The 24,527-nt window shown below is 44.7% G+C and overlaps 3 protein-coding genes across 4 annotated transcripts; 1 reads left to right on the top strand and 2 right to left on the bottom strand.

The window, feature by feature from the left end:
• Nucleotides 1-5,194: 5,194 nt before the first annotated feature.
• LOC119119738 (neuronal membrane glycoprotein M6-b-like) lies at nt 5,195-16,326 on the top strand. The gene is made up of 7 exons (XM_037246315.1): nt 5,195-5,417; nt 13,114-13,300; nt 13,388-13,547; nt 14,222-14,390; nt 14,864-14,937; nt 15,019-15,084; nt 15,432-16,326. The coding sequence occupies exons 1-7, from the start codon at nt 5,348-5,350 to the stop codon at nt 15,582-15,584; spliced, it is 879 nt and encodes a 292-aa protein (XP_037102210.1). The 5' UTR covers nt 5,195-5,347; the 3' UTR covers nt 15,585-16,326.
• Nucleotides 16,327-19,428: 3,102 nt separating this feature from the next.
• Nucleotides 19,429-20,849, bottom strand: LOC119119754 (ras-related protein Rab-9A-like). The gene is made up of 2 exons (XM_037246352.1): nt 20,713-20,849; nt 19,429-20,115 (listed from the first exon to the last, which is right to left on the bottom strand). The coding sequence occupies exon 2, from the start codon at nt 20,069-20,071 to the stop codon at nt 19,466-19,468; it is 606 nt and encodes a 201-aa protein (XP_037102247.1). The 5' UTR covers nt 20,072-20,115; nt 20,713-20,849; the 3' UTR covers nt 19,429-19,465.
• Nucleotides 20,850-21,151: 302 nt separating this feature from the next.
• LOC119119755 (transcription elongation factor A N-terminal and central domain-containing protein) lies at nt 21,152-23,498 on the bottom strand. 2 transcript variants are annotated; one of them, XM_037246353.1, is made up of 2 exons: nt 23,244-23,498; nt 21,152-22,797 (listed from the first exon to the last, which is right to left on the bottom strand). In XM_037246353.1, exon 2 carries the CDS (start codon nt 22,662-22,664, stop codon nt 22,059-22,061), a length of 606 nt encoding a protein of 201 aa, XP_037102248.1. In that variant the 5' UTR covers nt 22,665-22,797; nt 23,244-23,498; the 3' UTR covers nt 21,152-22,058. The 2 variants fall into 2 exon arrangements, with proteins under 2 accessions (XP_037102248.1, XP_037102249.1); XM_037246354.1 differs by having other exon boundaries at nt 21,152-22,767.
• Nucleotides 23,499-24,527: the final 1,029 nt, after the last annotated feature.

Below are 24,527 nucleotides of genomic sequence, written 5' to 3'. Positions count from 1 at the left end.
GAGAAAAGCACAAGCTCTGTCTTCGCTTGACTTTGGCAACATCTGGTTTCAATCATGCAGCCAGCCAGACCCTTTATGGCCTTCAGAAGTCAAGGATGGCCTGGAAGTAGCCAACGGGATTTATTGCAATGGGCCTTTTCCTCCAGGAGCTCCTTGTCATTTTTGGAAGATCATTATTTGGCCTGCTTGTTCACCGCAATTCTATTTTCACACTGTCACTGTGGCTTTGATCTATACACCTTTCTTGCATGGGCCACATTCTCTCCTTTGACTCTTTGATCAACCCCCTTCGTGAATTCACCCTTTGTGCTCTTTGCGGCACGTGACAGAATTTCTTCGTGGGGTGACCTGGGTGATAACGCCTCAGTGAGGGGTGGCTTCCGTCATTCTTTATCATAACATTTTCATATGAATATCTCATTCATTTATATTAAGAATGGATAGGCTCCAGCACACCCATGACCCTCGTGAGGATAACGGATGTATGGATATTGAGAATATTAAACATTGTATTTAAAATCTTAAAAACACTTGCAAAACGGAATCTACACTACAACCAAAATCTGATGAACAGATGATCTAAATTCCACCCAGGTGCGGGGGTGACCATGACCACCCCTGGTCACCCTGTAGCTCCGCCCCTGGTGACTACTCCCGCATCCTCTTTTGAGGATTGGCTGGAATATATCCCACCGGGTCAATGCATGGCTTATCCACGTCATGACAAAGAGACGCTCTAAAATGTTGGGGGGGGGGGCATTGACCACGATAGTTCTGTCTTTGCACATGTTTTCAGCAATGATTTTCAAACATGAAGAAACAGCTCTCAGAATTGTCTTTACTGGGTCATCGACGCTCTATTCTGAGCCAAGCTAATGTTTCCGTTTATTTTGTCGAAAGATTTGCAAAGCAATCTTTCCCCTGCCTCACCGCTTTCCAAACATCCATCCCGCATCTTCAAAAGCTGCCGTGTTGCGTAGGCCGCTCGTCTTTTTCTTGCCTCGCGTGTGAGCAAATTCAAGCTCAGCCCGACGGCTACTCCGGTGTCGGAACGAGTGGTCGTTGAGAGGACTTGTTGCCATGGCGACTCGGCAATGCACGAAACTCAGAGGCGGGCGTCAAATCACGCGTAGTCACATGTGAGGAGTTGTGGAATCGGACAGCCTACGCAGCAAGCAAACAAATATGAATATGGATGACACACAATCGGCATGCTTGCCTTTCTCTTCTCCTGACAAAGGATTGATGAAGACCATCGAGATGTTCCGTCTTATTGTGACTCATTTCGTACCGCTGGCCCTTTTCACACCCTCCTTTACGCTAGCGCAGGATTGAATGTCTGGATTTCTTAAACAACATCAATAAATGTCATTGGCAGTCAATGAGTTAAATACACCAGCATCTTTGGGGAAGAGGTACAGTAGGTCACACATGCACGGAACCTGCTTCACATCACGTAAGCAAGGGTGCAAGCATACTGCACGTGCGTGGATGTGTGTGTTGTGTGTGTGCGCATGTGTGTGTGTGTGTGTGTGTGTGTGTGTGCATGCGTGCGTGTATGTGTGCATGTGAGAGAGAGAGAGAGAGAGAGAGAGAGAGAGAGCGAGAGAGAGAGAGAGAGAGAGAGAGAGAGACGGTTGTGGGTGGGATGATGGCATAACAACATGTGGAGCAGACTGCACACAAAATCTGGGCCAACGGGATTAATGGCTCGTCAGATAAATTGCGAGATGGAGAGATTGGTCCGATGAGGGGTGCGTGCGTGCGTGCGTGCGTGCGTGTACATGTGTGTACGTGTGTGTGTGTGTGTGTGTGTGTAGTGTGTGTGTGTGTGGCGAGTGAGTTAGTTTAAACTCGCCAAACTAAATCAGGTATAATCAGTTGTCATTACAAATTGAAATTTTCAGCTGCGAGCATAAATGCCGACACTGCGTTATGAATGAGTTTGCTTCAATTTACACGGTGGTCTGTCTGCTAGTGCTCCATCACAACAGCACCTTTCCAAATGTAAGATGACATCTTTAGATTGTGTGTGTCAGGGATGGATTATCCTATTCAGGGATGAGAGTGAAACATCTCCTTGGCGACTGAAAACTGAGTGTGAGTGAGTGAGTGAGTGAGTGAGTGAGTGAGTGAGTGAGTGAGTGAGTGAGTGAGTGAGTGAGTGAGTGAGTGAGTGAGTGAGTGAGTGAGTGAGTGGGAGGGGGTCGAAACTGGGTCACGACCAACACGGCAGATTAAAAACCCTGATCGCAATGTACACACTAAAACCACTGAACGCAAACTCTCCCACATACACGCAAGTTCAAAATGATTCATTCCCTGGCCAAATCTTGGGCAAATGTTCATTTCTATTGTTTGACGCAGCCTTTAGCAGGAAATTACGGAGCAACAGTCATGACATGGGAAATACAATTAAAATGGCGGCTACATTATCGGTATAATGTGCAGACGAAATAAACAAATTGGGTATAACGCGTGCACAAACATCAAAAAATGTCACCACAAAATGCAACTTTGTGGTCGTTATATATTTATAAGCTGCACACAAAATGCTAAGTTGTGCCCACAAAATAGATCAACGTACGCGGGCTCCATCTAGGAGTACACAAAAGAATCGCTGCCAAAGTACCGTTCAGTTGTATTTCACTTTATCTATATGTAATTTCATTTCATGTTTAAGAACTATTTGCTTTTAAACTTTTATGAAGGGACATTTTGTCTATATGCACAGTACATTTAAATGTACTCTTTTTTTTTTTTTTTAAGAGCAGGTGTTTTCAGATTTCTATTTTTAAGCAAAGTGTTAATATTCAAATTGTACATACGCTAAACCTACTCAGTCTTTTTTCTGGGGTCCCTGGTGCAAAAGTCTGAAGCTCCTAAAGCCGTTTTTGAGATACGAGCCGGTAGCTGTGTGAGTTTGTGTCCAATTTGCATGGACAGACAGCAGAATTTCAATCTTGCAAATTTTCTCGGACAAAGGCAAAGCACTTGAGCAGGTCAAAGTGAGCCCAACCTTTGCTCTGAGCTCTTAAGCTTCGCAGTCAAACGAGATGCAAGATGGCCTTAATTGTTGTGCCGGGAAGGCGACCGAAAAGGTCAGTTTGACGCTTGAGGTGCTCGACACCACGGCTGAGGCGCGCAGCCTGCTGCAGGCCTTGTCGAAGGCAGCCTTCCTTTTGCAGGATGGCTTACTTTTACATTCGGCTTGTGCAGGCAGAGCTTGCAGAAGCGCCCGTTTCCCCGCCATCGTCAGCGTGCGTCCCCTCGGGCCCACCAAAGTGTGCTGCTGATAAGATTTCTTTCACTCAGCTTCTCTTTATCTCCCTTTTTTAAAATTTGCTTTCTGGCTCCCGGCCGGCGCTGCAAGTGACACGGACGGACGGCATCACTCGGAGGCTCCAACCACTGCGGATCACGCGCAGTGTGGAGTGTCTCCATGGCAACAGCGGAGCATGTCTTCCTGAGATCAGACGGCTTCTCTGTGAATGATGAGACCACAGACTGTTGCGCCACTTTTATGGACGATCCAATCTGAAAACAGCTGCCCTGGTTTTCTTGCGCGTCCTTCCCGTGAACTCAAAGAGAGAGCTGCTGGTTGCCTTGAAATATTCTCATTTCTGTGGCTCGTTAACGTGGGAAGAAAGCCGATAAGCGGACGTTCGCTTTAAACGGAGAGTTGCGCAGAGGTCTGAAAGTTTGCTCACAGGGCTTTTGGAATCCAGTGATCACATCAAATGTACGACCGTGTGACGCAACATGCTAGGTAGCACTGGTGGGAGAAGGCAGAAAAGGTCCCTAACTTCTTGTTCCCTTTTATGCTACTTTCCGTTAGCCTAACTAGAGCGTTTAGCATTGAGTTAGCATGACACATAACCTGCTTTGATTATTTTGGTGTCTAAAGGGGAAGTCGAGTCAAACGTTTTCTTGACAATTATTTGTTCTGTATGCCCCCATTCGTCGAAATACGACATTAGTATTAGTGAGGACGTGTGAGCCGGGTGACGGTAACCAACAGCAGGAAGAACTGTATGTGATCTTCTGGACACGTTCTTAATCTGGGTCTGGGGATTATGGGAGGAAAAATAGCCGATGAAATTCATCCCTCCAGATCAGGGGATAGCAATACCTGCATCTCACCTTGTTCTATATTGACAGTATTGGATGATCACTGGAGATGACTTACGCCAGCAGCTATAGTTACGGTCGCACATTGAGGGAATAGAATCCGTTCAGGCGCGCCGAGAACACGCAACTGCAATGAGGCCTGATAGAAGCGCGTCAATATTTGAGCGTTTGCTTGGAAGACATTCAGTGAGAATAGATAAACACATTGCAGATCCGGTTTCAAGGTCGCTCACGCGTCAAACAGTCATTGTGAGCGATGACCCTCTTTGACTCGGTCGGCCACATATGGCACGGCACGCAAGTGGGTGTTGCTTTCAGCCCCGTGGCTAAATGCACCCGCTAAATGTCATGTATGTCATTGTGGTCTCTGATACTTGTCAATGTTTTGAGGTATATGGATAATTACTGGGGGGGGGGGAGGCTCCCTGGACTTGTTTGCCTCAAACGGGGCCACGTGGGGGACTGAGCTAAAAACCGTAAGAGGATTCGAGACAGATGGTGTCCCATTGTTTTGGGATATCTGTATTATTATTGGAAAATGGGGTGAATTATGGACCACCCTCCACATCAGCATCCTTTCAGGTAAACAAAGTGTGTCAAGTGTTTACCACAGGATGATCTGATTGGTCAATTGTGACATCAGTTCATCACAGTTAAACTAAAGCTCTTTCTATGCCCTAATTTACACTCCGCTGAAAGCACAAGATTTGCTCGTCTCACTTCCCTCCCTGATTTTTCGTCTCAACTCACCAGATGGAGAGGGGGCAGGCAGTGATGCGTTGTGCGTGTGTTGTGTGAGTGACTGACTGAGTGTGTTTATGTGTGTTCACGCATGGCTACACATGAGTTTGCATATTTACAGCTCTTGCACATTTGGCTTTCACGCTGTGCATAAACAACCCCCCCCCCCCCCCCAATTAAAGGATTGCGTTGAATGAAAGGTGCGGAAAGGTGAGGAAATCTTTTAGAGACCACAATCCAACCTGACAAGAGCGTTTGCATGTGAAAGAGCGAGAAATTGTGCGCAAGCGTTAAGAAGCGCTGGGGAGAGGGGAGGGGTGAGAGAGACAGAGAGAGACAGCTAGAGAGCGAGCGAGAGAGAGAGAGAGAGAGAGAGAGACGCGCGAGCATCAAGTCCCCACTCCACAATCCAGCAAGCATCCTTATACTGTAAGCCCCCCAGTGCCACTATAGGAGACCCTAAAGCTCCATAATCATGGATGGAACAAAGCCGGCCATGGACTCCAACGCGGAGGAGACTCAAGACGAAGGACAGGAAAGCAAAGGTAGGCTGGCTTCATTCCCCGCTGCTATTTGCGCCTTGTTGGGTTTTTTTGCGCCAACCTGAGTCACGTTGAACCCGCACGTAATGGCTTCCCGCTGCAAACAATAGCGAGCGGCGCTACTATTTCCCCCACCCCTCCCTCCCTCCCCGGGGGAAAGCAAAACGAGGGCTCTCTTTCTCACCTAGCCCGTGGTGCAGATTTGATGTTAATGGAAGACATAGCGCTGCGCCCAATGCGCGTGCACGACTGTCTTGACAAGAGACACCTCCTCCTCCTCCTCCTCATCTTTCGTCATTGTCCACCGGCATCGCTCAGCGTCGTGAGGCAAGCATTGTTTTGGGCTTCCGTGTGTGTCTCGGGCAATGTGCCTTGAAAGAGGCTGCCGCCGCGCACTTGACGCAGAGGCGCGCGCGCGCGCGCGCTCCGAGGGCATCTGGCACATACGAGCGAGCGAGCATCACTCTTCAGGCTCGGCGTAAAAGCTTCCTTAAAAGGCGCGAAGCTGAATCACCGCGTAAATGACGTCAAACTGTCTGCGTGCGTGCGTGCGTGAACGTGTCACGGTCCTGTTTTATTCTCCGTCATACACTCAGGTGCAGACTGAATCAATCACTGACATTGCATTTTTAATCAGCAAAAAAAGCAAAACAACATAAAAGAGATTGTGAAGCGATGAACTGATTTTACAAAGTCTAATGACTTTCAATACGGTGTTACGTTAGACGTGCGGCCGTAGGGGCGTGGCCTGGTTAGTCTATACATGCCAGCAAGTGGGCGTTAGTCCAGGCCTCCAACTCCTTGTTCCCATTCTGTATTTCTCTTCCCTAATGGTTTTTCACTTCACTTGAACATGGCATTTGGAAAGCTGTACTTGATTTCTGCCATCTAGTGGGAAAAACATGGAAATGGTCTGCCTATCACTACACGTCACTGGCAGAGACGCGAGGAATCACTGTTGCTTTACGCTTTTCTTCAGCCATTCGAGTTTTGACAGCCAGGATGTCCAAATCATGAGCCCAAAATTTATGAGCACCATTTTTCATCTTGGAATATTTTAGCACACCTGAGACACGCAAGCATGGTCTCTTCCCAGCTATGCTGCTGAAGGGGGTGTCCCTCCATTCTGCTGGTTTCAAAAGCAATGACATCACTCCCTCCCGAGGCGTGCACGCACGGCTCTAGCCCATCGTGCGACATCAGATGAGCGAGCCCGCTTGAAGACCCAAAGGGGAATGGTTGAGCACCAGGGCGGCCGTGTTGACAATGAGCAGTTAACCCAGTGAGTCCTTTGGCGGCCGCTGAAGGCAAGTGAACGTCAAGTGGGCTCCAGGTGAAACGTTGCACAACTGAATCCGCCCACTCTGCAGTGCCAAAATAGATTGTAGGGTGGCCTGTTTGTGTAATCATTTGTGTGCGCGCCTTTTGACATCTGGAATGTGACCATGAGCTTATAGCATCCAATAAGACGCTGCTGAAGATTTACGGTCGGGGCCAAGAGAAGAGAGTGCCCGAGTAAGAAGCTTGAGTTGCCGGGAGCCAGCTGATTTGGCTCCAAATGGGAGTACGGGTGGGTTGCATGGTATGAGGCTCAGGTACGGCTTAGGGTGGATGACCGTGATGAGTTTTTTTTTTTAGGCTGATAATAATTCCAATATTTGCTGGAATAAAATTTGATAACCCACCTATGATCAAATATTCTTTTCTCCTTTAACGCTTACAACATTAAAGATATGAACATTTGACCGTGATGTCATTTACAGTTGACAGCAAGTGGCAAAATGGCTGAGTTGGATAAAAATGGATGAATTTGGTTGCGCACAAATGCAATATTCATCAGAATGCTGTGTTTAGCCAAGAATTTATGAAATGACTGGGACCACCAGGAAGAGGATAAGATGAACTTTGTGACTGCCAGAATAGGGGAGAAGGGCTGTGAAGGAAAAGTTCAAAGTTGGTTTGATGACCATCTGTCAGGTGCTGACATTTGCTTTGCCTTTCTGTGATTCATCCCTTCACACTTCATTGCGATATTTGAACTTTGTCGTCTCTCAAAACCGGCTTTTTGTCAACCTTTAAGCGTGACGACGTGACCAATTAAATAGAGCGTCGACCGCGCTTAAGATATCGACTGCTAGATTCGGTTTTCCAAATGTTGGGACTTTTTTGTATCTGTTATTTGTTTGCTTGATACGGTGATCACAAAACATTTTGATCCATCTTAAGGGGCAAAGAGGTGATAAATGTACCTGAATCCTCTCAGGTGTCCCTTTCCTCCAGGCACCACGCCAAGATTTCTTTCCTCTCCTTGGGCTTCGGGGTGTTGAGCGATATGTGGGAGTGCTGTGAAAAGAACACAGTTCCATTACATTATTATCATGACGTTTCTTTTTTTTAGAGGTTCTCTTCTTTTTACAGCTCAAGCATACTTGATATAAACGAACTTTAAATTGAATTTGGTCAAGGAATAATTGACAACATATATATAAAAGTGACCACAGAAACATTTTAAGAGGTATCAATGAAATGCCAGAGGGACTTAAGTGGGGTTCCATAAATTTTGGATGGGCCTATTGCATCCACTTCCTGTCGGTGTAGCGCCGTGGCTACTTTGTTCTACGACTGGAAAAAGTGTTCTTGTTATTTGATTTGATTCTTTTATCACTATATTATTTTATTTTACTCTACGTAAGGTGACAGTGTCAGATAGGCGGCGTAAAATGAAATTATTAAATGAAATGGGAAACGCCGTTTTTTTTTTTTTTTTTAAAGAAAATCTGGCTCATTTCTCTGGAAAGGCCTCGTTCTACCAGATACATAGACGCTAGCGACCTTCACCTACTATATCCTCCCTCCCCTGAGCGAGGTGTGAGGTCACGGAAGCACGTGGAAAGCCGTCCCACAAGGAAAGGGTCGGTCGGCTCCGTCTCGTGCGTACCTCATTTGAAGTCATTTGCCCACAGCGTGCTGTCAGCCTCCATCTGGAGATGCGCGCGTGCGTCTGTGTATGAGCGTTGTGCTTTCATTTGTTTCCGTGCCAATGACCAGGGGTGGTTAAAAGGCTCTATTTTTACATGCCTTCCTTCATTGAGTGTGGGGCACCGCATTGTGCTCACATTCGCCTCATTTATCTGCCGTGTAGTACAAGCTCAGCTTTGTGGCCACATTTGAATCCGCCTCCACGTACGCATAATGGATGTACAGCAGTAATATCGGGCCCTGCTTGGTGCCAGTGTGCAGTGAGATCGGAATAGCAGCGTGACGGACAGGTTGCCACAGCGGGCCTCGCTCTCGACTGACGTCAGCCTTATCCGTCTGGCCTTCCTCCATCACCCGCCCATTCTGAATCCCCTCGTCAGCGACGTCCGACGGCGTCTACTGTTGGTCGTTAATTAGCCAGCTCCGTGGAATCTCATATATTTCACACGTAGTTATTCGGCAAATCTGTGAATTGCCCTCACATGGCTGCCACCGACCGACTTCTTCAGCATCTCAGAGAGAGCGCCACATCAGCCAAGTTGGTTGCGTAATTTCCGAGCCGCTCGCTTGGTTGGCGCGGCGAGCGCAACTTGTGGCCAGAGGGGCCATTTTGAATTTTGGTGGAGGAAACTAAAGCTAATATCGTCCACTCCGCTTGAGCCTACCCGACGGCATGATTTTCAAAGAGGAGAGCAAAAGACACGAATATCACGTGTTTCCACGCAGCGCTGCACACTATGAGCGAGAATAAAACGCTCCTTGAATATACTTCTTCAAATATGCATGATTGAGTGAATGGAAAAAAAGAAAGAGAAATAGAGAGCAAATAAGAGAGAGCTATGTACTACTGAACAGCGTTTGTGACAAGTTGCCATGGCAACTAATTGGCAGCCCCAAGGGAAAGAGGTGCTCTTCTTACACAGAGCACGGGAAACCAGTTGGACACCAAGTTACGTATATTGTACATATTAGCCAAAACATCCTTCCACCCATTTTCTACATCTTCTCTTACGAATGTCAACTGAACAATAGAGGCTTCAAGCTTTTCAAGGTTCATTTGAAGTTAGCTGTCAAACTAAACACAATAGGAGAATTACAAGTTGTGAATTCATAACAGAGATAGCTTAGCCTTTATTCCGCTAGCTTAATGGCAAGCACATGCACAGAACCTTTTAGGAAGCTGATATTTGAACACAACTGAGGCAGCTACACATTTGGAAATTCATTAGAAGCGTACACAGTCCTATATTCTTTATCGTGCGCGAAGAGCTGAGACGTTTTTACTGACGAGAGAGGGCCGTATCGTTCCAAATGGTCGCCCGTGTTTACGTCGTCTATGTATCTGTGATTTTCACGTTTATTTCAGCAATCTTACAATCCTGACGCATCGTAACAATTTTGGTCGATGCACCCGTGATAGAAAATGTCACTTCTGGGATAAGAATAACCCGAACCCCACCCCCCCGAAGAACGATATACGACGCAGTGACCTGACACTGGCGTAGTCACATATTGTCTGAGCCAGCAAGTCAGTGTAAATGCAGCGTGAGCCGGCGCTCATATTTCACACGCCGCGCGCGGGCAGAGGCAGGGCGGATAGCGTGGTGTCAGGAGGCAGCGAGGTGGAACGCAGGAGCAACGGGCTGACCTCAGAGCGTCACCTCAATTCACTTCTAATGAATAGTCCATTGATTTCCATTAGGCCCGGCCACGCCGGCCTGTCTCTTTCCTATTAGCGAGCTTTTAAAAGCACTTTCATGCCTGGACCAGATAGCGCCAGTGTGTTTAAAAGAACCAATGGAGTTTTTGCTGTAAAGCCTTTGGGGGCTGGGAGACAAAGCATCTCAGCATAAGTTCAAAGTTGCCACTTGTTTTCAAGTGTTTTTTGAAAGTAGTCAAAAGTAGAGAAAAGGAAATATCCCGACGCGCTGTTTTATTTTCTTAATATTGCTGGAATGTCAGTACGCAACACTCCAGACCAATGTAGCGACCCGTCCCATTGGTGAGAGAGTTGTTTTAGTTGGAGCCATTCAACCTTTTTCACTCCACCTTCTCACCAGCCCACTTCTTCATTAACATTAATGGGATTGAGATCAATTATGCAACAAACTTCTTCCCCCGTTATGCAATGCAGAATCTTCATCACGAGCAGCATACTTTGGAGTGGAGCGTCTTAACTCCCAGATTTAATCTAGCAGCGAATGACGGGGTTTATCGCATATGTTGGCCATCGCCCCAGCATCCTAAGCACCATGACATCAGAAAAAACCTTCCTGCTGAAGTCAAGCAGGCGCTAGCCAATCACAGTATTATTTGCAGCGCACTCGATTCTGGTGTTAGTTGTGCTCGTCTTAGGTTAGCTTAGCAATTAGCAAGGCTTCTCCATCTTTTCTCATGATCTCTTTGTGACAAGTGTCAGCAATGGAGCTTATTCGCCAGCAAGGAGTTGCTGATTATTGACTTCGATGCGACTCCGCAACGTGCGTAGGTGGAAAAGTAGGCTGCCGAAGGCGGTTTGCTAGCTAACCGCCACGTCGTAACGAGCATAGAAATTCCCTCGACCCCCAACTATCGGCAGTAGATTGATTACGTGAGCCCAGCAAATCATTTTTGGGCATTTTGTTCGGTGGTTCTTCTTCTATTTTCATCGAGCGACCGTCTTAGCAGTTGATTCTTAAATTTGCCATTCATTACATTTTGCTACTCGATCTGTCGCTGGCATAGACAAACTTTTGTTGTAGTAAATCCATCATTCTGAGACCTTTTCATCCATTTTTCATTCTTTCCCCATGAATAATACATACAGTCAATCTCGTGCATATCCAAATCAGGATTTGTTTGCCCAATAGGCTCGATGAAGTGAAGTCAAGGCAAAAATCAATTTGCTCTTTTAAAGCCATCAATAGCGTCCCACGGGAGAGTCAAACGGCTTGCTCTGCCGGGTCGATAGAAAACTCTCAAAGGAGAGTTTTCAGTTGAAAATCAAATCATGCCCTTTCTGTGGTTTTGCAGCATGTCCATTTATTTGAGGTGTGCCGCAAACTAATCTCTGCCTAAGATGATGGCAATGTGTGCACGAGGAATTTTAATTGTGCGGATGACCTGGGATGGGATCGGTGATGAAAGCCGACAGGGGGCTTTTAGCTTCGGTTCGTGTGAAAGTGAATCTCGTGCTCTCACTGGATTATCTGTCATGGATCATCAAGCGAGTGTTTCTCTTTGAGGTGTCAGACTTCCTGAGCAAAGAACATCTCATTTCTGACATGGTGCAGGTGCATATTGTCTCGTATATTGTCAAAGACCGCCTATGTTCGTATGCGCTCATTAGAAGGGTCCGACCGATATGGCTTACATTATTTATTTATTTATTTATCGAGGCCAATTCCAATATTTGGCAGAATCAAATTCCCATACTTGATTAATCGTCGATGAATTTGAAAAAATACATAGCGAATAAAATTGTCAAAGATTTTAGTCTCTTAACCTTTACTTTCTAAGAAAGATTTGAATTACAGTCAAAACATTTGACTGTTTTTCAAAACGTAACTTTTACAAGCTATACAATTTGAGAAAAGCTGATTTTTTGGGGGGCGGGGGGGTTAATGGTCGTATGCCGTAAAAAATACAATATTTTTGGTGGATTATAAAACATATGGACACATTAATCTCATTTGTTTTTTCCTTGGATGCTGAAATTCAGCAAACTCTCAAACGTGCAAAAAACTACTGATGCTTTGGGGTTGCCAAATGGAGCAGGTCGCCATAGAAACAGCACAAAAGACATTTTTCTTTCATCCTATCTTTCCTGCCTGACAAAACTTCCAGCTTTGTTGGCGAATCTATTTTTAACAAGTTATGTAAGAGTAGCCCCCCCTTCTTTGTTGCTCTTGATTCTTTTGACTGTTGATGTTCGCACACGGAGGAAGCTGCGTGATGATTGTGGAGCATTTCAGAAGGAGAACACTCAATGCTGCCCTAGAAAAACAGCTCCTCTGCTTTACAATTATTTATTTATCACTGGGGAATGACTTATTCATACCATCTGGTCATAAGGGGGGGGGGGGAAAGATGGAGATGTTTCTTCCATGACAAAAGGGTGGGGTGGGGGGGGGGGGGTGAGCGTGTTTGTACAATGAGCTGCTGCCGCTAGCATTAAATCTGAAGAAAAAGATTCATCCGTTTCAGCGGCCTGCAGTAATATTAATTGTTTTTAAAGAGGATAAGCAATATACTTGTATGTTACATTGTCTGTCTTTCCGTGTTGCCGCGCCATTTGTGTTCAACTGTCACTAAAGACATTTGCCGCAAAGTTGCTATTTGTCTATGGGATTTGAAGCTAGCAGACTTGGAATGTTTACACCATGCTTATTTCTACATTGTACTAGACTATTACTAGTGTTAAAATACATTTTTGAATTTTTATGTACATTGCCCCTACCCCATGTTTTCCTTCAGAATTGTTATTGTCGAATATTTGTCTAAGCGCAGGAAGTAAAACAAAAAATCAAAGCCATTGCTCAATGCTCACTGTGTTTGCTTTTTACGTTGACAATGACAAACATCTCGAATCTTGTTTTAAATACTTGTATGCGTAATTTGATCAATCATTGTGCAATTTGACAGTAAACAAGTTCCGAGCAATAACAACTCAAAATGGGCCAAACGACTGCGATGATTCCCACCACATCTGATTTGAACCCTGCACGGCTGCCTCCTACAGGATGCTTTGAGTGCTGCATCAAATGTCTGGGTGGGGTCCCCTACGCCTCCCTGGTGGCCACCATCCTCTGCTTCTCCGGCGTGGCCCTTTTCTGCGGCTGCGGCCACGTAGCCCTGACCGGCACCCTGACTATGCTGGAGAACCACTTCTCCAGGATCAGCAGCGACCACGGCACCCTTACCACGGTGTAAGTTGCGGCCCTCCCTCAGCGCTTTGAAGAAATCCACCTTTGCTCTACTTGAAGCCTTTCTTTCTTATCTTTCCATGTGGCCAGCATTCAGATCTTTCAGTACATCATCTACGGCATCGCCTCGTTCTTCTTTGTCTACGCCATCGTCCTGCTGGCTGAGGGCTTCTACACCACGAGCGCCATCAAGAAGGAGTTGCAGAGTGACTTCAAGACCACCGTGTGCGGACGTTGCATCACCGCCTTTGTACGTCTCGCACACGCTCAAAGTGTGGATAGATACGTATACACTCGTGCACACTCGAGCCCTCGGGGGATACAATGGGCACTGTTTGTTCTTTCGAGCTTGATGACTCTGATTGCTGCAGATGTCCAATTTGTTAGCCCGCTGAGCGGTAAACAATTGCGAGTGTTTTCAAAGGCAGCCAATGTTGCGTTCACGTCGGAGTTTACCGGGGTTCGTTCAAGGTGGCAAATGTTCGCCAAATGTCCGGCAACGCTTTGAGTGATTTTTCTCTTCGCTCCACTCGCTCAGTGCTTTGTTTGTATTGAATAGTCAAGCTACTGATACAGTGATTGATGTAACCATGGGTCCATGAGCTCAAAGTATGGTGTTGATGCTTTCGGCTCTGTTTTAGGTGCTTTTTCAAAATCTTACAAACCATTTTTGGGCATTGAGTATATGCAAAATGTCACTATTCCTAGCAGCTGGATCACCTGTAATGCCAATTGGATGATATTTAATATATCCTTATTCGCCTCACAGAGCCAGCTAGCTTGACCACATTAGCGGTAGCATTTTCTGCCCTCTTGAGAGCAAGCCAAGTGGGACTAGCAAATGACATATGTAGCAACCTGCACATTTTGAAAAACTTCATTAACCATGAAAACCATGAAAACCAATCTCTCTGGTCTTTCCAGTTCATGTTCCTGACCTACATCCTCGCCCTAGCCTTCCTCACTATCTTTGGCTTCACAGCCATCCCGGTGTTCCTCTTTTTCAACATGTGGAACACCTGTGCCGCCATGAGGTCCCCGGACTCCAACATCACCTCGCCCGACTCCATCTGTGTGGATGTCAGGCAGTATGGTAGGTGGCACCAACACCCTTTGGTCAACTTAACACCAACAACACATTTTGTAATTACACTACAAATGTCAAGCCTGAAATAACAGAAAGGAATACATTCAGATAATTCCATTCGGACGGATGGAAACAGTTTCAGCTTCCTTTCAATAGGTATGAAAACTACATTGTGATGATGGAAATCCTGACTGGATTTAGTTGCAAATCCACTCCGGCCGGCTTTATCCCGCCCGCTGTGTGTTTTGAAGGCCCAGTGTACTGTATGTGACCTGCACAGCTGGCTGGCCTCCCGAGCAGGACAAGGATCACATTGGCATCATAGGCAGCCATGCTCTTCAATGGCTGCATAATTACATTCCCACTGGATTTCAATCGGCCTAATATATATATACTATATACGTATATATTTTTTTTTGATTAGCAAATAAAAGGAAACACAAGCCACGTGTGCCTGACTCAAGGCTTTGATCCCACAGGTATCATTCCCTGGAACGCAACACCGGGAAAAGCTTGCGGTGCCACCCTGGGAGACATCTGTAACACCAGTGAGGTGAGACGTTGTCAAGCGGGACATTTGCTCTCATTTGGATTTTTTCATCTCCACTAACCTGAAATCTGTTCTGGATTGTAGTTCTACCTGTCCTACCACCTCTACATTGTGGCATTTGCCGGTGCTGGAGCGACTGTTATAGCACTGGTGAGCCTCTCTTGGTCTCTTAATATGCACGTTGCCATGGTGCAGTCATCTGTTTCCATAGCAACCCTCTCGCTCAGAGCGTAAAGCCACGGGATCAAATACTCCCCAGATCTGTGTGCGCAAAGGGTCACTGTTTCTGTTTTGAGCTCAGATGAGGGCACGTTTGGTTCGTCGTCATTCAAAGCGATGCTTCCTACGCAACATTCTTTGGAATAATTGGCCAGTGTTGACCCAGCTATTTCAGTTGATCACAAAGAAGTCTGCCAACCATAACTGGGGGTCAGCTCATATTGCATTTAATTCAATTGGGTTCAAATCCACGCCAAAATGTTCTCGTCTTTCCACAGATTCACTACTTGATGATCTTGTCAGCCAACTGGGCTTATCTGAAGAGCGTCGTCTCCACGCACGACTACCAAGACATCAAGACTAAGGACGACCAAGACCTGGAGGCAGAGGCGCGCTCCAAGGAGGGCCAGAACTCGTCCTCCTACTCATAAGGATGAGCCACTCCCTCTTCATAGAGCGCCGCCCATTTCCTCCGCTCACACTTTCAACTGCCACACTTAGTACCCCATCTGGCTCCTTCATAAAAAATGTTTTACAATTTTTAAGACAAAACAACAAAAAAAACACCCTAGTTATAGTCAAGAGTCCCGCCATCTCCTGAGTCTCTCTGCTCTTCCCTTCCGCCATGTTGGATAGAGTGGGCGTGTTTTCCCACCAGAAGGGAACGGGATTGAGGGTCAGGAGGAAGGGCAGCCCCTCCCAAAAAAATCGGCTTCTGAATGGGCGAGCTGGTCCATCAGGCTGGAGCTCGTATACAGTCGGTGGGTTTACCAAGAGTCACCCGGCTGTCGGGCCGCGGCTCGTCCGAGTGGGCCGGATGGCGTCCTTGCCTACCCCTGAGCCAGCGCAGCCTCTCCATGCACAGCCCCCCCCCCGTTGACTAAATAAACATTGTTGACTGTGGGCGCCCGCCACGCGCAAGTCAGACAGCAACAACATCCTCTCTTTTTTTGATGTTTTATATGCATATATATATATATCCATATATATATATATATATATGAACATATTGTGTGAATGTGTGCGAATGTTGTCGTTTTTTAATACCTTCGGAAAATGCCAGGGACTCTTAAGATCATTCTTATGTTTTTGGTGTTTTCTTTTTTTTTTCTCACTTTACTTCTATACATCACTAACTATTGTTGATGCTCAAAATATTGTTACTGTAAAAACTGAAAAAAAAATACAGACTATCCCTTAGCAAGTCAAGTAATTTTAAGGCATATGTGATTTGGCATATTGGAAAACGCTTACCTCAGTTTCAGTTTAATGACTAAGAGATGTTAATACTCAATCATTCAGACCAAAGTTAAAGGTTGTAATTGCCTAATAATTATTTTTGCAGCACCTGGGGTTTCAAAATGTTTGCGATTCCTGTCTTAAAACGGTCTTCAGCAGCTTTTCCCAACCAGACACACGTTTTAAATGAGAAAAATGATATTTTTTCAAGCAAAAAAATGTCCCTTTCAAAAATGAAAATTAAAGTTAATCATAGATGTTCTGTCTTTTAGTGGGGGGGGGGGGGGGGGACAATTAAATGCTCTGCTTGTAACTATAAAATACTGGCATAGCTAATCTGTGGTAAATAAAATCAAAAATTTAATAGTGTCCTGTGGCACACTGGTTGGGAATAACTGATCTAAAGCCCTTGCTTAACCCCCCCCCCACATATTTTACTTCTTTTCGAGAAAAAGTCCCAATTGTAAATACTCGAATCATCCCAAAAGATTTCAATTGGTAGATTTAAAACAATTTAAACAAGAACGCAATCAGTTTTTTTGTCCATGTTATTTATTTATTTCCAAACATGTATTTTCCTTTTGTGTGTTTAGCACTCCAATGCTAGATCAGCATTTGATATTAAAACTGTAATATTACACCTTTGATCATTTTGTTGTGTGAGGGACACAGTGCAGTCATAACACAATGGATTGAGCTTCTTGTGATAGAAACATTGAAAATGTGAAATAATTCATTTAATCGCTTTTGAGTTCTTCTCGTTATTCTGTATTGATTATATTTCTCATTTTTATTTTATTTGTAATGTTTTTGATGACCAGCCAAAAGAGTGACTCGTCAGTGCCGCTGAGTGTTTTTTTTTTTTTTAAGCCTCTCAGATGAGCCACAGACTGTTTCTGGATGTTTACACACTGAACAAAACAAGTCAGGAATTTTCATACATTCATTTTATAATCTGATATTGTTTCGTAATCATAAACTATACTGTATAATTGATCACTACTTAGTCAACCCTAAAAAAAAAAAGGAAAAATACTATTTGATGAAATGAAGCATGTCAGTATTGTCCAAGTGTGCAGCTGTCTATTCTGTATTTAAAAAAAAAAAAAAAAAAAAGGACTTTATTGCCATGTGTGCTATGTTTGATAAATATATCTCCTCTGCCGCCAGGTGGATGTAAAGTCAAATTTAAATTTCCTATCAGACAATTCATGTCAGGGTGTTGTAGTTTCCTTATTATTTGCATGAAGGAGACCTGACTGTGTCTTTGCAGTTTTTTTCAGGTGATGTGTAGTAAATTGTATGACAACTTTGGTAGGCGGTGTTTTCACCCACTTCCTCTACCCCCCCCGCCCATTTTCTAAAAAACCAAAACAAAACCCCAAAAAATATCCATTGTACTTTGATGGCAATGTAGTCTATGTAGGTGTTTCCTTATGCTTTTTATTTTAAGTTGGGAATAGTTTTATGACTGCTATACAGTGATGATTTTTGTAACCTTCTCTAGTAAAACCGGTATTTTTATTATCGTGTCACTGTTGTCTCCTGCCTCTTTCTTGACTTTCCTTTAATATTCTTTCAAATGAATGTGTTATGCAAATTGGACATTTAATCACACCCTTGCATTAAATCAGGAGTTGGATTTTACACACATCAAAACGGGACATGAAATCACATGACTTCTTTCCATATGCATTCATACAGGTTTTTTTTTTTTTTTTTTAAAGTGGTTTATATTAATTTGACAGCTTACCTGACAAATGAATCGATGTGATGGTCATGGGTACCCTCAAATAAACCCTGGACTGGTGGTCTGTCAACTGAAGAGCACATATGGACAAGCATTTACATTACAGTACAGATACGAGTAGAACTTCATTTAATTGTCATTCAAAACACACCCTTCAATTAATACTTAAATGTGTTTAAAGGGAAGCTCAATTTTTGTGGTAAACGTTTATAATAGTTATACATCACAAAGGCAAGCTTATAATTTTGTAATTTATATTATGTACTGTATTTTGAAGGCAGTGTATTTTCCATTCGCATTAGGCTAGTGCCGTATTGGCATTAAGCTCGTGCGGTATTAGCATTAAGCTAGTGCGGTCTTCTTTGCTTGTTTCACAAACACAAGGTCTATATTGACTACAAACAAACTGTCATGACAGAGCTTACATTTTTGGGGATAATTGTTCACAGTTGCTTTTTGTGAAGTGACTCGCATTCAGCACTGTAAATGGACCATTTGGTCTTCAATGAAGCGATCATGCATGGTGTTTGTACTTTGAGGGTAAACATGAAAACCCGTACTTCAAAGTTCATGAGCAAAAATCACGAGAAGAAAAGGCTCATGATCACTTGAAAATCAGAAAATTGTGGAATGAAAAATATCGTGATTTTGGAGTAGAGAAACAGTTAGAGATTCCAAATCCAGCCAGTGAGCAACCTTTCGAACTCACCTTCCTTGGAAATGAAACAACCCATGCCGTTTCCTTCCACGTGCGTGACGTCACATGCCAGTTGTGATGTGACTCGAGCGCCATCTGGTGGACATTTCCAAGTATTAATACTCTTCTAACAACTTACTACTTCTTGAAATAGTCACACGCTACACTCAAGTACAATTATAGATACTTGGCTGACCTTTGTGATAAAAATGTTCTTTAATATGGAATATTAAAATAGAATATATTGTTCAAACACACAAAAAACAAACTTTTCTTGAACATGGTGTATGTTTAAGTCTAGCATAACACTTTTTAGAGTATCAATTTGTGATTGTTGAAATGTTCAACTTCAACAGCATGTTTTTGTCACATTGTTGACGTTCAGTAGATGTCGCCTGTAACAAGGGATTTCACTGAAGTAGTGTCTCAGTCTGAACCCTAGGGGGCAGTACTTTGTAGAAACGTACAAGACAGCTTTTGAAGCATATCACAAGTTATCAAATCAAACTGCGACGGGACAATGGTGGTCGAGAACGAAGCTGTATTTAGAGTGCAATTTAAAGCAAGCAGGTGATGTACATGGAGCGAAAATAGGTCACACAAAGAGGAACAAAAGTGGGAGCGCTTCAGCAGCAGCTGGAGTCGGTGACGCTCTTCCTCCTCAAGTCCACCGTGTTGGTGTGGATGAGGTGGCCCGCGCGATCGTCCCGCGTGAGGATCAGACGGATGGCTTCTTCAAAAGCTGATGCCACATTGGTGGAATCCTTGGCGCTGGTCTCAAAGTAAGGCAGTCCTCCGTGGTCACGGCACCACCGCTGCGCGTCCTCCCCGGACACCTGGCGCTCGTCCACGTCCAGTTTGTTGCCCAGCACGACGAAGGGGAACATGTTGGGCTCCTTGAGGTCGGCGTAGTAGGTGAACTCTTTCTTCCAGTTGTCCAAGTTGGCAAGACTTTGCGCGTCGTCCACACTGAATGTGAGCAGGCAGCAGTCGGAGCCGCGGTAGAAGGGGGTGCGCAGGCTCCGGAAGCGCTCCTGGCCCGCCGTGTCCCAGATCTGCAAGGTGATACTTTGGCCGTCCACCTCCAGCTCCTTGTTGAGGAACTCCACGCCGATGGTGTGGAAGAGGTGCGAATCGAATTTGTTGCTAACGAAGCGGTTCATGAGGGAGGACTTTCCCACGCCGCCGTCGCCCAGGAGAATCACCTTGAACAAAGGCGACTTGGAGGTCATGGCTTGAGCGTGGCCCCTTTTCAAAGTCCAGGCGTTGACGTCCACTGTTGATGCAAAAGATCACAACATTAGCAAAGTGCACCATCGTTTTTCATAGTTTGTGATGGATCTCCGTATGAAGCGATTCATGATTAAGTATTCATCCAATTTGGTTACGTGCTGTTTTGAACTATTTGTGAGGAGAGCTTGAGTGCGGAGTGTATTGAAAAGTTCAAGTGATGGGATTTTTTGGGATCACATGTTCGTATGTGCGTGCGTGCGTGCATCATCAAAGAGTAAGAACTAAGCTAACTCGAATGGAATCAGATAGTCTACTGCTGAGAATGAGCAAATTGAAAGCCGTCACATGCGTGCGCGACAGACAGGCTATCCCGTGCCTTTCTTTTTGCGCAGCAAAAAACAAACACTTTTTCGTTGACAAAATGCTGTCGGGATTACAAAAATCAATGTTTGAGTACAACGAAGAATTCTGAATTTTCTAAAGAAAATAATCTGAAAGCTTCCGGCTAGTAAATTGATACACTGCACAAAGGATGGAGTAAAATACAGGAACTAAAGCAAAAATAAGAACTATTAGTGTTGTACATCGTTTTGATAATAAGCGCTAATGTTTTGCCTGTCCGATAAAGGTTAAGACCTACCTTGTACTTTGACTTTCTCTGTGACCTGTCAGTAAAAAAATGTCCTTCCATTCATTCAACCGGCCGGGGAGTTGACGCAGAAAGGCGGCGGCGGCGGCAACATGGCAATGGACGCCTGCCTCTGTCCCAACTCACATGAGGCAACCTCCGTGTCTCAGTCACGCCTCCCTCCCTCCCTCCACCCGGTCATGTGCAAGCTGCCACACTTTATTGTTTGAGCCAATGGGGAGGAAAAGAGAACCTTTGTGTGAATCTCACATGCGCATTTACTGTGGAGAAAAAATCCATTCAATCAGAGATGGAATAATTCATGCATTTCTCATTTTCATGACTTTTTTGTTTGAGTACAACCAAGTTAAGCTAAAGAAAAGATCATTAAAACCAAAAATATAAAAAGATGAAAATCAAGAACAGTAAGGTGTTCAAATCTTTTACACTCTCAGGAATCCAGATTTTATACAAGGATTCACATATGCGGCGGCACTGAAACTTGACTTCAGTAGGGTGAAATTCGTTTTATCAACAGTTCCCAAAATAGCAGAATGGACACTGACCAGATTCCACCGGCCTCACAATCTGGAAGTGTTATCTTCAAGATTACACTGCTTGACGTGGGGATGCTCAGGCCTACTGGTTTGAAGAAGCTCAATTGTTTTGAAAGGTAATAATAAAAAAAAAAACAGAATGCCATGTTATACACATAAAAGTAAAATTAGTAAAAAAGATGCTCATTTCTGTAATTAGCAATAGATCCCTAGTGTGTGTGTGCGTGCGTGTGCGTTGACTGGACCTCAGGCTGTTTCACGTTGAAAGATTCACATGTCAAGCATTTCTTATGAGCTTCACATGCCTGATCACATGAGACGCTCTGGTGATGCAGCCAGGGTTTTAGTTATTCAAAACATTTTCAAATATTTGTGCCCGTCAGGCAGCACGGTACACTAGCGGCTAGCACATTTGTTTCACAGTTCCGAGGGTCCAGGTTTGAATCAAGTTGTGCTGTGTGGGTTTTCTCCCCCCAATTTTTTTTTTTCCAAAACATGCAATAAAATACATGATTCCAATTTCCATCCATTTTCCATCATATCAGCCAAGAGGTCAAAGGCCACTCACAACAACTGAGGCCACATCCTAAAAGCGATTTAAAACTGCTTATCAATATTGAGAACAATGTGACTTGCCACACAAACAATGACGACAACAGTTCAAAACTGTACGAGAAGTTCGCTCAAGTATAAAAAAAAGTTGTTGTTTTTTTCTCTTTCTTTCTTTCTTTCTTCATATATAGTCCTTAATCACAAAAAGGGCTTCCTTCACATGGCCACAGGGTGAATAGCAAGCAAAGATCAGAGGCAGAGCCAGCCGCTGTGGTACCACTGCTGTCCACAAGTGCGGCAAGTCACAAAGGTCATGGCCTGGTCATCGGGGCCTGCCCGCCGCACCCACGCCGGCAGGAAGAGCGTCCCGCGGTTCACCTGCGTCACCCTGCAGTCGGAGCCGCCGCAGCGCTGGCAGCGGAGCCGCCGCGTCTCCGTCCCTTCCACCCCGTGAGGAAGCTGCCGCTCGCTAACCCCACCAGACGAGTACTCCTCCCTCAATCGCCGGAGCTCGGCGCAGGCCATCTCCTCCGCCGACATGCGGGCCAAGCCCTCGGGCGTCAGGGAGCCGCTCATCAGGCCCATGTGCAGATGGCTGTTTTTCGGGTTCTTCAAGTTGGCTACTTTGCTTCTCACGCAGGCTTTGTATTTGAGCGGATTGCGGGCGTGGATGCGGTGGATGTGCCGCTCCACCTGCGCAGCCAGCTCCGAGTGGTCAGGGCTGAGAGCGGAGATGAGCAGCTCAACGCATTTGGACCTCAAAGCGGCTGTAGCGTCATCTGTGCGATTATCTCCGGCCAAGGAAGAGCAGGAGGCCTCTTGCTCTGAAGGAGCACCACTCGAGTCTTCTGCCATTCAGTGTTAGAAGGACTTCAACTCAAAGTGCAGAGTGAGAATATTTTTTCAGGTCCTGGTGAACTCCTGTCGTGCTGTTTGCCCAGAGCTGCTTTCAAGGAACCTGTTGAGAACTTTGGCGATGACATCGCACCTGTTAGGGTAACCGAGGCGTGTCAATATGTATGTCATAGAAGGTTAGGATTTGTGAGCAGTTTTTCAATGTGCCAGTTCCATATTTGCATAACTGCATGATTTTGAACTGACATATTTTCAATGGATTATGAACAACAATTGCTATATGTACAATGCAAATCAGCTAGTTGCACTAATGTACTTCACACGGACAGAACCTTCGGAATATTTTTGGGTGTGGTGCCGATCCCTGGATGATACTCCCGAACATACTAGCTTGTATTGTGTACAAACGGAACACTCATGTTGACGTGCTGTACATGCCACGCACGCTCTTTTTACTGCTCTTTCATTTCAGGCTTTACACTTCTGGTTCGATGCACTCTTCATTTGATTTCCTACTTGTGACATACGTAATGACAACGAAGCACTCATGCAAGGTGGTTTCTCTTTTTAAAAAAGTACCTGAACTCCTTCGACTTCCTGAACTCCTTCGGATCGAAAACAAAAGTCAACAAACGGAATGATTGTCCGGAGCGGAGCGGCCATGTTGAGTGTAAACAAGGGCGCTACACATGTTGGCCGCAAGATAGTGCTGTCGTCTCGAAAACCGTCCGACAAATTCTTCTTCGTTTGGTTTTGATTAGCAAATGCCATTTAAGTCACATTACCGTCACCTATTGGTGTGAAGGAGGAATAACACCAACTATAAATGATCTCTCGATCAATTCTCTTCTGTATATCCATCCGGGTTCGGGTAGGTGCGGATAATATACAGATCCAATTCTAAAAGCCAGGTGACTTTAATTGATACCAAATATTGCTTCTGGGTACTTTAAACCAGACTGCTTGCTTGTCTTGCAACTATATGAGTCTCTCAGAAGACATTTACTTTCACAGAATAAACCAAAAGAATTGATTCTGTGTGTGTGAGTGACCCAGTCCAGGGATGACATATTCACTGGCTGGTTGTGGTATTTTAGATAAGATAGTAGAATGCTATCTGTACATCCACTCAAGTAGCAGCAAGCGGGAATTTGGGAGCTCATGGTATCTCACTCCAAGATGGGGCAAGTCTTTCAGCTGTTGCCAAATTGGATGCGATTTGAAAACAATCTGGCATTTTGGAGCAGAGATGATAAAGAATTCTTAAAAGCTGGTGAAAACAATGTCAATCTTTAAAGGTCCATGACATGGATACGTAACTCTTGCTTGTCCATATAAACAAAAATAGAATGACAACGTACGTATTTGTTTTTGGCAACATTTTTCCAGAACTAACAAAGGGTCTATTTCGTATTTCTCAGAAATATTGTTCATAAATCTGTTAGTGAGCACGTCTCCTTTGCTGAGATATTAGTCCAGCTCACAGGGGAAAAAGATAGCAATAATAGCCATTCAAATAATGAATTGTCAATAATCATAGACTGTATTGGCATTCTGCTGTCACAACTGAGCAATGAATGCAAATCAATATGTATCAGTCTGGATGATGAAATCATTTAAACACTCACAATACTGCTTGTAAATATGGACATGATTGCACAGTGTCCACAATCAGACTGCATACGTATGTTCAAGATTTAAATCAGTCCATTCCATGTTCTTTATCTAAATAAGGGCCAAACGGAGCCCAATATGCTCTCAGGCCACGAGGCTTTCCCAGATGTTTTCATAAGGTACGTATATGATGAAGATCAGGGGAGCTAATATATAAGCTGAGGTATGACATCACCATCCACATTTTAT

The sequence above is a fragment of the Syngnathus acus genome, chromosome 2, assembly GCF_901709675.1.
Source record: "Syngnathus acus chromosome 2, fSynAcu1.2, whole genome shotgun sequence".
Lineage (NCBI taxonomy): Eukaryota > Metazoa > Chordata > Actinopteri > Syngnathiformes > Syngnathidae > Syngnathus > Syngnathus acus.
Note: the sequence above shows the minus strand (reverse complement) of the source record. Positions and strands in the feature narration are given on the sequence as shown.